This window comes from Hyaena hyaena, unplaced genomic scaffold (genome assembly GCF_003009895.1).
Source record: "Hyaena hyaena isolate Hyena2069 unplaced genomic scaffold, ASM300989v1 scaffold_721, whole genome shotgun sequence".
Classification (NCBI taxonomy): domain Eukaryota; kingdom Metazoa; phylum Chordata; class Mammalia; order Carnivora; family Hyaenidae; genus Hyaena; species Hyaena hyaena.
In genome coordinates this window covers 466,968-479,174 of record NW_024081346.1, presented here as the reverse complement: position 1 = coordinate 479,174, position 12,207 = coordinate 466,968, and the positions used below count along the sequence as shown (strand labels likewise).

General features: G+C 56.0%; 1 protein-coding gene across 3 annotated transcripts in view; it reads left to right on the top strand.

Moving 5' to 3' along the window:
* Positions 1–12,207, top strand: part of SIPA1L3 (signal induced proliferation associated 1 like 3) — a 249,248-nt gene that overhangs the window by 230,786 nt on the left and 6,255 nt on the right. For 2 of the 3 annotated variants that reach the window (XM_039217712.1, XM_039217714.1), the window contains exons 17-19: positions 6,309–6,474; positions 7,228–7,474; positions 9,991–10,134. In XM_039217712.1, the coding sequence (XP_039073643.1) occupies positions 6,309–6,474; positions 7,228–7,474; positions 9,991–10,134 (557 nt within the window). The remainder of the gene's footprint in view (positions 1–6,308; positions 6,475–7,227; positions 7,475–9,990; positions 10,135–12,207) is intronic. The other variant, XM_039217715.1, reaches the window with a different exon arrangement.

Below are 12,207 nucleotides of genomic sequence, written 5' to 3'. Positions count from 1 at the left end.
CTCGAGCAGCACCGGGCTTAGCAGGTGAGGGTGTGGCTGGGCCGACAGGCTTCTCTACTGGCAGGCAGCGGGCGAGGCCAGCAGCCCTCAGCCATCCTGGGCATCTCCTCCCCAGCGGGCTGATCTCAGCCCAGCCGAAGGGCCGGCGGTGCCCCATGGGCTGGTGGCCACGGGGCCACCCTGAGAAACCTCCCTCACAAAGTAGGCACAGCCAAGAACAGGCCGCTGCTCTTCCAGAGCATCGCAGCAGTCAGCGACACCAGGCGGGGCTGTTGTGACAGACACGGTTGGGCCCCAGCGGCCCCTGTCCCCACAGACTCTGGGCCCAGTAAGGAGGAGGCAGGCCCTAGCGAACACTTGCTGTGGTCACACCTGAGGACCCAGGCCCCAAGCGTCCTCACATAGGGCCCCCAAGTGGATGAGGTGAAGTACGGTGTGTGGAGGCAGCCCGGGAACCAGGAGCGAGAGAGCCCTCGGTGCGCTTTGCCCCTGCTGTCACCACAGCTGCCATCAGGAGGAGTGGCTGAGTCAGACCGCCTCCGTTCACGTCCCCCTCCACCAGCACCTGTGCCAGAACCTGTCGGCATCGGTGCCCCCACTGCCGGGTGAGGCAATGGTGGTAGCCCCACCTCTCACGGCCGCCATGAGGAAAGAATGCAGAGACACACCGGCCCCGGGGCGGGGGCGCCACCAGGTCACTGGGAGCTGCTGCTACCATGATCCAGGCACATCGAGCGCTGCTTCCGTCATTAGCGAATCTCGAGGTGGCTCGGAGTATCTGGCAAATGTGGATTCTGAGTGCCCTCAACTCACTGTGCCTCAGTTTCCCCAGCCTCAAAAGGAGAGGACAGGAGTACCCATCCCAGAGGTGACGTGAGGATTTCAGCGAGTCACAGGGAAATGCTTGGTCGCTGTTGGCTGGGCTGACAAGGCACTGACATCCATTGGTTGACACCTGGCCTTCTATCTCCTTCCTTCCTTGGATTTAGGTCCAGCTCAGTGCAGCCACTAAAGGAACAGGGGAAGGCCTCCCCCCAACATCCACCACCACCCCGCATAGCAGGGTGGGCCGCCCCCTCCCCCCATAGCAGGGTGCCCCTGCTCCTACAGACCTCTCCCAGCCATCCTTCCAGGACTGTCTGCCCTTCGCCTGAGGTGCAGACCTGCCCTGTGTCCTCACCAGCTGCGCTGGCACAGCCCCCAGCTCAGATAGGCTGACAGCGTGCTAATTAGCTTAATTAACTTGGCCCCGAGGGAGCCGCCCCAGTTGGAGGCCAGAGCCCGGAGTCAGCTGGGAGCAGGCCCAGCCAAGTCGGAGCCGGTGGGCGCCTTCCACCTCTGGCCCTTGTGTCCCAGGGAAAGGGCGTCGCTGTTTGGCTTCTTACTGCAGAGCCTTCTTTGTAAGTTGTCTTTCTTCCCCACTGTAAGTGCTTTAACTCCACAGCACAGCAAAGTCCAAGCTCAGACAACACGGGCAAATTAGAGGTTATGTCCCGTGCTGTCGGTCAGACCTCGAGAGAAGGCACATCCTTCCGGGTGTTTTTTCATTTGCGCTTTGAAAGGTAAAACGTGCGCGGGATGCAAACCAAACTGGTACGAAAGGGTTTGCGGTACAAACGAAGCCTCTCTCCCTTCCCTGGCGCCCAGCCGTCCAGCGCCCCTCCCCACAGGCGTCCGGGGCTCCGTTTCTGCTGCACCCTTCCTGGAATGTCCCAAACGTGACGAAGCCCCCGTGATTGTGTGCTTCTTCCCCCACCCTCCTCTCCATTCATCAGTGTGACTCCCTGTGTCTACGCTTCTGCCTTTTTCTCTTGCTCTTTTCATACCTCGGTGATGGTTCCATATTAGCACCAAACAGGTGATCTCATTTTTTTTGAATAATCAGAGAGCGGGTCTGTTTTGCCCTCAGGGGTCATGAGGTTTTGACAATTATGGAGACCAGAGATCTTGAGGAACAGGAAGAAGATCAGAATGTGCGAGCGCAGTTGTGTTGGTTTTGTTAACCTGGAACTGATGTCACTTTAAGTTATTGGTTAGAATTTGCCATGTAGGAGGCGCATTGAAAAATTCTTCCAGGACAAAGAGAATTAAGAGCACAAATGATAGGTTTGACTCTCCAAAGGGAATTCCATCGTCCTTCTCCCCTTCAGACGCGTCCCGGCCGTGCATGGACAGTGTCAGGGCGCGGGAGCTGCAGCGCATGAGGTGTGTTGCTGAGCTGAGCGTGGGGGGAGGTGGTTGTAGCAGGACGTCTTCTGGCGAGCCAGCCTTCCACCGCAGAGTCGGGGACGCTCCCGTGAGTCCCAGTCCTGGGAGCTGGGAAGGCGATTTTTGCAAATAAACACAAATGAAATAGAGCACGGAAGGAATACTTGTGTTCTTTTGGCTTAACTTTTTAAGATACCTCTGTACTGTACTTTCTCCTCTTTCATAGAAGTCATTTAAGCTTTTGGAAGAGGGGCGCATGGCTGGCTCAGTCGGAAGAGTATGCGACTCTTGATCTTGGGGTTGTGAGTTCAGGCCCCACCATTGGGTGCAGAGATTACTTAAATAACATTTTTTTTAAGAAAAGAAAGAGAAAGCGTACCTGGGTGGCTCAGTCGGGTAAGCGTCCAACTTTGGTTCAGGTCACGATCTTGCAGTTCATGAGTTTGAGCCTCGCGTCGGGCTCTGTGCTGACAGCTCAGAGCCCGGAGCCTGCTTCGGATTCTGTGTCTCCTCCTCTTTCTACCCCTCCCCTGCTCACACTCTGTCTCTTTCTCTCAAAAATAAATGAACCAAAAAAAAAAAGGAAGAGAAGAAGGTTGGAAAGGAGAAGGTAGGTAGGCAGGGGGGTTGGTTGATTGGAAGGAAGGGAGGTTGGCTCCGTGTGGTTCACACCGGACAGCTACTTGGGTGCTTGCAACATGGCGGGCCTCATTCCCCACACAGAACAGGATGCAGACAGTTGCAGATGAGGCAGGAGTGGGACCACAAGCACACAGGTACCCACGACAAACTGCCAGGAGGTGAACAAGTGTAGCAGCACTCAGGATTGTGTGATCAAGTACACCCAGGCTGGGAGGGAGCACCGAAGGGTTGAGTGGTCAGGGGAGGCCTCTCTGAGGAGGCAACATCTGAGATAAGCTGGATGGATGAGAAGCTGCCACTCATGGAGAATGTCGGTGAGGGCACTCCAGGCAGACATGGCAGCCAGTGCAAAGGCCCTGGGGCAGGAACGTGGCTGGCGTGTTTAAGGAGCATTGGGAGGCCTGTATGGGAGGAGATGAGGGCAGAGGCAGAGCAGGGCGTATCATCAAGGATCTCATAGGTGTGGTGAGACACGTTCTTAGAAAGTGAATCCCCAACGGTACCCGTCTTTTGGAGCTGAGAGTTTGGTAAATTTTAATATATCAAACTAAGCTGTATGTAAGTGTAGTTATTGCTAAAAATGATTTCATGGTATACATACCACTTCTTTACTTCTGCGATGTATCTGGGAGAACCTCTTTCAGTGTCATGTGGATCAGGTCCGGCTCTCTTACTCTGCGGGACCATCATCCTTCCTTGGGAGGCTTCACCCTTCCCCTGCTGGCCAATTCTGTGTTTGCCTCACAGATAGGACCCCTTGACGCGTCCGTGTCCCCTCGGCACATGTAGGTAGGCTCACACAGGCCTTCCTGAAGGCCACCCTCCCAGAAGTACAACCCCCAGGGCCGAGAGCACACACGTTTGAAAGTGTTCTGTGGGGGGTTTGCAGCCCTCCCAGAGGATGGCCTTGTAAATAAATGGTGCCCCGTTTCTTGCCATAGACAAGCTGAGGTCCTGGCCTGCTCTCCCTCCAGGAGAGATGGGCCCTGCACGGAGTCCCGCACTCCGCCCTCCTCCTTACAGGGGATTCTGGAAAATAGCGAAACCCCTTTAGCAGGGGGAGGGGTAAGCCCCCTTCCAGCTCCCATGGGAGGAGCTCACTGAGGGTATATGCTCTTTCTCTGTCTCTCTTTTGGATCGAAAGCTTTTCATTTGCTTGGAGAACGCTGTAATGGAGCCAGCATTAGCCTAGACCAGGAATTCTAATTTGGGGAGGACTGTGACCTGAGAAGGAAAAAAGCTCGCCACCCTCTCTTCCTTCTTTTGTTAAAATCCTGAGGTGGCAGCTGAGAAAATGAGAAAGAAAATACAGACTTCAAAACCCTCAGGAGCCCTAGACATCTTATTTCTTCCTGGGTTCAAAGACTTTTTCTTTCTCGAGTTGCAGAATGATAAAGTTCAGGTGTCACCTTTTTTAAAACTAGTTGTTAAAATGATTATGATTGCGGTAGCGATTATGGTAAAAGAAATTGAGACAGTTCAGAAGGATATCAGATAAAGAGTGAAAATCCCATCTTCCCACCTCCTAAAAAGACTCCTCCTTCCCAGAGGTAATTTACCACTGTTCATAATTTCTCCCACAACTTTTCTTCTGCATTTAGAAGACTGTTACTAAACCGAACACGATTGTGTTCCACATACTGTGCATCCTTTATAGGCCATGTCTATGATACAAACACAGCAGTCAAGTACAGTGGTAACACCCATGGCCTTGGCTAGAATTCTGACTCCTCTACTTGCACAAGCTGTGGGACTTTGGACGCCTGTTGTATAGTTACTTTAGTCTCTTTGCACCTCAGTCTCCCATCTGTAAAATGGGAATAACAGTAGTAGTGGCTCTCGGGGAGGCTGCTGTGCAGATTCAGCAAGTTGGTGTGCATGGAGCCCTCAGGGTGGTGAACAGGGCCCGGTACCCACTGCGGGGCTGTCAGCTGTCATTATTTCCCTCCTGGTGACACCTCAGGTCAGGGACCCAGTTTTCACCAGGAAAGTAAGACTGAAGCCCAAAGGCTGGGCCAGAATCTGAGAGCCAGCGGAAGCCTTGGGGGGATGTGCCAGGAGTGGAGGCCACGGAGCCCCAGGGGAACCCGAGGGGAGCCAGAGGATGACGGCCTGTGGGGCCAGCAGAGGGGGCAGGGGAGCAGCCCAGGAGTGTGCGCAGCTCGGGCCAGCCTCCAGTAAGCAGTTGGAAATTCTTCCCAAGCATTGGCTGTGTTGGGTGCCAGCCGCCACTTTCCAGCAATCCCTACAATGCTGGGAGTTCAGCTCACTCTCCAGAGGGTCAGAGGGTGGTACCTGTGGTCTCAACAGGCACGACTCAGACCCAGGCCTGTCCACCTCTGGGGCTCCTGCTTTTAGCCCTAGGCTGTGCCTCAGTGGTCTTTAGACTGCAGTGTTCTGGAAGGCAGTATGGGGTCAGCTTTGGGTGCTGAAGAAGATGGGTGATTTGAGTGACTTCTGGAATGGGAGGGAAGCCCAGTAGAAGAGTGGGGATGGTGGCTATCAGGGGCCCAAGGGCCCTGCACAGGGTTCAGGTGCCTCGTCTCTGGATCCTCCCAGCCACCCCATGATTCATGGACTCTCTTAGCCCACATGACAGATGAGGAAACCAAAGTTACAGACGTCTGATGACGGACTCTGGGGCCCCTGGCCAGAAGTCTGCTCTCCGTGGCCCAGCACTTACCCATGGGGACCTGACTCCCAGGAGATTGTCCCTCTGGGAGACCCCCTGAGACTCCATCTGTCTTCTGCAGTTGGAAGTCCTGGTCTGGGCCACCCTCATCTCTCAGCCGAACAACTGCAGGAACTTTCTCACTGTCTCCCTCCTCCCATTCTCGGCCCCATTTCCATAAGGGTCACTTTTCCATCCAGCCACCAGCATGATCCTTCTGAAAAATCACGAATCAGGACCTCACACTCACAAGCTCAGAATCTCAGAGGCTCCTCAGATGCAGTCCCAGGGCTCCTCTGTGGCTCGTTCCTGCAGGATCCGTCCCGTCCCCTCCCAGACCTCCCCTCACACCGTCCATCCCCTCCCTCCCTGTCCCCTCACTCAGACCGCTCCACTGTGCGCCCCTCCACTCCTCACTCACCAGGCTTGAGCCTCTCGTAGCCCAGCACCTGCTGTTCCCTCCTCCTGGAGTGCTCCTGCTTCCCCCCAGACTTCTGTCCATTTATTCATTGTCGGTCTCCCAGACTGGGGTCAGCGCCATGTTCGCTGCTGTGTGAACGAACACGGAACAAGGCGTGGCCCAGAGCAGGTTCCCAGGAGATAGAAACCCTTGCAGGACAGTGAATGGAGAGAGTGAATGCTGCCCCCTCCCCCAGCTCACCATCACCAGGGGACATGGAGAAGGCTGTGACCCCTTACCCGGTGGCAGTGGCAGCCGGCCTTAGGTCAGGACTGCTTTGAGAGCAGCTCCCCGAAGACCCCTCTGACCCCGTTCCTGTCATTCTAGGCAGGTGGACACCAACACGAAAAATGTCTTCGGGCAGCCGCGGTTGAGGGCGTCCCTCCGAGACCTCCGCTCCCCACGGAAGAACTACAAATCCACCATCGAGGACGACCTGAAGAAACTCATCATCATGGACAACCTGGCGCCGGAGCAGGAGAGGGATGCGGGAGTACGTGGGGGCCGCCCCACACAGGCGCGCGCGGTCCCACAGGCCAGGCGGTCATGGGAGGCGAGGGAGGAGGACAGGGCCCCCCCACAGTCGCTCCGGCTCCCCCGCTGCCCGTAGCCTCCACCTGCGGCACTGCCAGCCCCGTGTGGGCGTGTGTGGCCTCGTAGTCAGGGGTTGGGCCATCACATTGGTCAGGGACCGAGTGGCAACATAAGCCAGCCTCGGCGGGCACGTGGGACGTTTCTTCCACACTCAGGTGGCTCGTATGACTGGGAAGGGGTGCTCTTAACTGGCTCTCGTGTCTCTCTCATGGGCTGGAAGCAGCCTCTGCTCCCCTCCCAAACTGCACGGGCCAAGAGTGGAGGCAGGGTTCGCAGGGAAATTCAGGCTCTTGTTACCCAAAGGCGGGGGGAGTATCAGGCTCCCTTAGACACTGTCTGCTTCCCTCCACTCTCGTGCCCGCCTGCTGCTGGTTGGCTGCTGTCTCCTGTGTCCCCAGTGGTCCCCACCGATACCTGGCACTGCCTTCCCTAACCTTACTGGAGCAGGAGGGAGGCATTGGCCTCCGGAGGAACGGAACCCTGGGGAGGAGCTATCCCCAGGGGAAGCCTGGGGTGCTTTGAGCAGGAAGGGGCAGAAACAGATGCTGGGTGGGTCAGAAGCACAGCCGTCCAGGACGGGAAGATGGCCTCTGAGGACAGTGACCGCGAGCCAGGTTGTGGTTGCGGCCCTTGACCAACCCTGTCTCGACAGCAGTCCCCGCAGAAGAGCCTGCAGCGGACATTGTCAGATGAGAGTCTGTGCAGCGGGCGGCGGGAACCCGGCTTCGCCAACCCCGCCAGCCTGGAGCCAGGCCTGCCCAGTGACGTGCTCTTCAGCAGCACCTGCGCCTTCCCCTCCAGCACGCTGCCCGCCCGCCGCCAGCACCAGCACCCCCACCCACCCGGCGGCGGCTCCGGCGGTGGCACTGCGACCGGCAATGGCTTCCCAGAGAAGAAATGTGAGCGCAGGCCCCCTGGGGCTGGCGGGGGGGCAGGGGGGACAGCCAGCACTGGAGATCGTCCATGTTGCTGGGTACTGAGGGTGGGGCACTGGGTGTCCCCCACAGAGCAGGGGACTGTCGGCCAAGTATCCGGGGGTCACCTATAAGTCTGGAGGGCCCTGAGGATGAGGCCTCACAGCAGATGCTCCCCAGCTCCCATCCAGCACCAGGCAGGTGGCCTCATGAATGTTTGTTTTCTTACCTGATTGCCCCCTAGTCTGCCAGCTTTTGGAGGGAGGGGGTGTAGGGGTGTGACTCACCATCCTTTTATTCATCCAGCCACGAAGGGGGCACCGCGCCCACGGCCCCCGTCAGAACCCATGCACCATCCTGGGCGGGTCCACCCCGCAATCCCTTACTCACAACCCCAAACACTCTAAAACCGAGAGGCGAGGCAGAAATTTGAGCCAAGCTCACTGAGCAGCCACACCCAACCCAGACGGACATAAGGCTATTTATTTGTTGTCCTTCTCTACCCCATTTGGTGCGAGTGACGGTGAACTTGACTGCAGGACGCTGGTGTGTTGGATATGGGGTGCTGCCCAGCCCTTCTGGGTGTGTATGTAATAGCACCTGCACAGCTTTCTCCGATTCAAACAGGTCTTGACTTCGGAGATGTGTCCCCAGGGGTTTTGGCCGAGGGCTGTGTCCTGTGTCATTGGGATGGAGCCTCCCCAAAGTCTGCTGTCACTCAGTCCTGATCTCAGCTCTAGACGAAATCTACCCCTTACGGCATTAAACTGAGACTCAGATTAATGTGTTGAAAATGCTCAGCACAATTCCTGATATGCAGGAAAAGCACTAGCTATTTTTTTTTTTTATTTTTTTATTATTGAGAGACAGAGCATGAGCAGGGGAGGGACAAAGAGAAGGGGAGACATAGAATCTGATGGAGGCTCCGGCCTCTGAGCTGTCAGCATAGAACCCAATGTGGGGCTCAAACTCACCAACCATGAGATCATGATCTGAGCTGAAGTCAGACACTTAACTGACTGAGCCCCCCAGGTGCCCCTAGCTATCCATTATTTTGTTAGCATTCAACCATCTGGAGCAAGCATTTTTTTTTTAATTTTTTTTTCTTAATGTTTATTTAGTTTTGAGAGGGAGACACAGTGTGAGTGGGGGAGGGTCAGAGAGAGAGAGGGAGACACAATTTGAAGCAGGCTCCAGGCTCTGAGCTGTCAGCACAGAGCCCAACACGGGGCTTGAACCCATGAACTGTGAGTTCATGACCTAAGCTGAAGTTGGCTGCTTAACCGACTGAGCCACCCAGACGCCCCTGGAGCAAGCATTTTAATCCATCAGAAGTCAGGCTTGTACCTCTGGACCAAAGAGCAGGTTTAGAACGGAGTATTAACAAGGACCTTATAAACCCCAAAGCCTCATGAGGTTGGGCTTAGAGCTGGGTCCGTGTCCGGCCACGCGGTCCAGAGGCACTTGCCACTACCAGACAATGTGAATGTGGGCGCAGCGTCTTGCTCTGAGTACAGCGTGGGGTCATAACAGCACCTCCCTCCTGGCCAGTTGGAGGTGAGGCTGGGAGATGATCCCCATGGCACACCCTGCCTGGGTCCCCTCCTGACCTCTCGGTGCCCCACTGCGGTCCCCTGTCCCCTCCCCTGTGGCAGCTGTGAGGCCTTAGCAGCCTGAGGCCCAGAGCCGACAGCCGGCACGTGGGACACGGCCGATGGCTGCAGCAAATGCAGCTGCTGGTGCTGTCACTCCCAGGGACCTCTTTTGTCTGTCCGGCCTGTCAACACAAGGATCTAGCAGCTCTCCCCATGGTGACCCTGCCACGACCACACACTGTCCACAGTGACGACCTGGTGCCGTGTCCTCCACGGGTCCTCCAGAAACTTCAGGCGCGTCCCCTGCCTTCCCATCTCAGGGCCAGCTTCCGAATCCTGAAGCCCCCCTGCACCCTTCTCTGGCTCTCACTCACCTCCCCTCTTCAGGAAAGTCGTCTGCATGTACAAAATAGATCCAGGAACTACCCCCACAGCTGATTACCCCCCGCCCCACAGCCTCACCCGTCCTGTCCACTGGCCTCTCCCTCCTGGACCACGACGGCCTCCTCACGGTCTCCCTGCTCCCCACCCCAGCGCGGTCCGTCCTCCACACACGGCCAGAGAGGGCCTGTGAACACCTCTGTCAAGTCCCGTCCCTCCTCGCTCAGAGCCCGCCTGTGGCTGCATCCCACTCAGAGCAGAAGACAAAGTCCCCCTGACCCACGAGGCCCCACACAGCCCAGCCCCATCACCTCTGACTTCACCTCCCACTCCTCTGTCCCGCTCACTCTGTCCCCACTTGATATTCTCACCCCCTTACCTGCTGGCGTCCATCATCTTCTAATAATTATACAAATCATATGTGCTGTAACAGTTCCATAATGTTACATACTACAGAAAGTTTGCTTCCTTCACGTTGTCATTCACCCCTATCTCCCATCTCTCGTCTCCGCTCTTCCTACCCAGCCACCATCTCAGCCTCGGAGCTCTCACTGGCCGACGGGCGGGACCGGCCACTGCGACGCCTTGACCCCGGCATGATGCCACTGCCTGACACGGCCGCTGGCCTGGAGTGGTCCAGCCTGGTAAATGCAGCTAAGGCATACGAAGGTAGGCACCTTCCACCCAACCTGTCCCGATCCCTACCAACCCCCTGCTCTGTTCTAGAAGGGTCAGTGGAGGGCCTTGGGGGTTTGAAGTGGGACACGCTCAGGATCCAGAATTAGGGGGAACGGGGTTCACATCCTGCCCTGTCACTTACTCACTGTGCCATCCTGAGCAAGTGTCTTTGTCTCTCTGGTCTCATTACCTCAACTACAAAGCAAGAATGTGACTTGTGCCCACTGCCTGGGGCTATAGTGAGGATTACAGGAAACTGTGTGTAAAACACGTCAGGCACAGAACAAGCCCTCAACAGATAGTGCCTTATGTGATATCACCAGGCAGACTTGTAATAACCCAAATTGTATTTAGATTTGCTTTGGCTGCAACTGACCAAAAACCCAAATTAACAATGACTTAAACAGGCAAGATTTTATGCAGGTACAAAGTCCTGAGGCAGGTGGCTTGGGCCTGGTGAGACACATCCAGAAATTCATTAGGGTGCAGGCTCGAACCCTCTGCCATTTCCAGATAGCCTCACCCTCACGGTCCAAGGTGGCTGCCAGAGCTCTGGCCATCGTGTCCAGTTCCGCCCAGCAGGGGAGAAGACACACCCCCTCCATTTAAGGATGTCTCCAAGCCTGATGCTCGCCCTGCACTTACTTCCCAGTGGCCAAAGTGTCACACACAGCCCCACCTAGTAGCCTCTGGGCAGGCTGGGAAATGAGGCCATGTGCCCAACTAAAATTTGGGACTTGTTATTCTGGAAAAAGGAAAAACAGGTAACAAGAGACAGCTAATAACCTCTGCCATTTCCTTCCCATGTAACCTTGAGGGAACAGCTTTCTTTTTCTAAGAGTCAGTTACTCAACTGTAAAATGGGACTTACAATGATCCCTAACAGACACAGACATGTTCTTCTGGCTTATTTTTTTCATCTTTTCGACTATAGCTTTGCCGTCCTTCCTCCAGGAGGTCCTCCCTGATATCCCCTATCAGGGGTTATCATCGGTTCACTTACTGATTCCACAAACTAGATGCTGGCGTTCCCCTCCCATCACAAGTCACTGATAGTTTTGGGCTGAACGTTACTTGGGTCCAGGACTTTGGGAAGGAGGGGCAGAGATGGGGCCCAACATGGGATGTGAAAGGTGAAGGCACGGTGGCCTCCTGAGGGAGGAGAGGTCAGGCGCAGTTAAAAAGGAAAGCAGAGCCCACTGCCTGGGTTTGAACCCAGCTTTGCCACTAGTGAGCACTGTGATGAGCAGTCAGCCTCTGCTGCCTCAGTTTGCTCATCTGTAAAGTCAGATGATGTTCCTACTGCAAAGTGGCTGTGAGCATTAATGAATTTTCACAGCCTCCCTGCACTTACACAAGTGAGTGTCACTGGGGGGCGCCGATGGGGCTCAGTCGGTTCAGCATCCGACTTCAGTTCCGGTCGTGATCTCGTGGTTCATGAGTTCGAGCCCCACGTTAGGCTGTCTGCTGACAGCTCAGAGCCTGGAACCTGCTTCGGATTCTGTGTCTCCCTCTCTCTCTGCCCCTCCCCCGCTTGCACTCTGTTTCTCTCAAAAATAAAACATTTAAAAAAAATTTTTTTTAAATGAGTGTCACCATTTATGGCACCTGCATAATCCAGTTTAAGGATCCAGGAAGAGAATCTGAGGGCCCTTATCAGCTGTCCTCTCCAGGTCTCCACAGGGACCCCAGGGGGTCTCACAGCTGCCTTTGGGGGCCCTCATTCCCTGGGTTTCCTGAGCAATGGGCTCTTTATTTGATGGGGTGCAAGGGGAGTGTGGGGGCCATGTCCCAGGAGGAATGCAGGGGGAGGTGCCAGGCACGGGGCCACCCCCTCACCCCCCCAGGGTGTCTGGCGTCCTGGGCCAGGATCACTGGTTCTGTGGGAAGCAGCCAGGAAGCTCCAGGCCTCTCCCTGGAGACTCAGATGCCAGCAGATGTCTGGAAGGCAGAGCTGTCCCAACACTGACCCCCAGCTACGGGCTTCTGGGAGGGGCTGGGGCAGCCAAAGCCCCCTCCCCCAGCGGCCACTTCATTTCCCCCCGAGACTGAGCCCTGCATCAG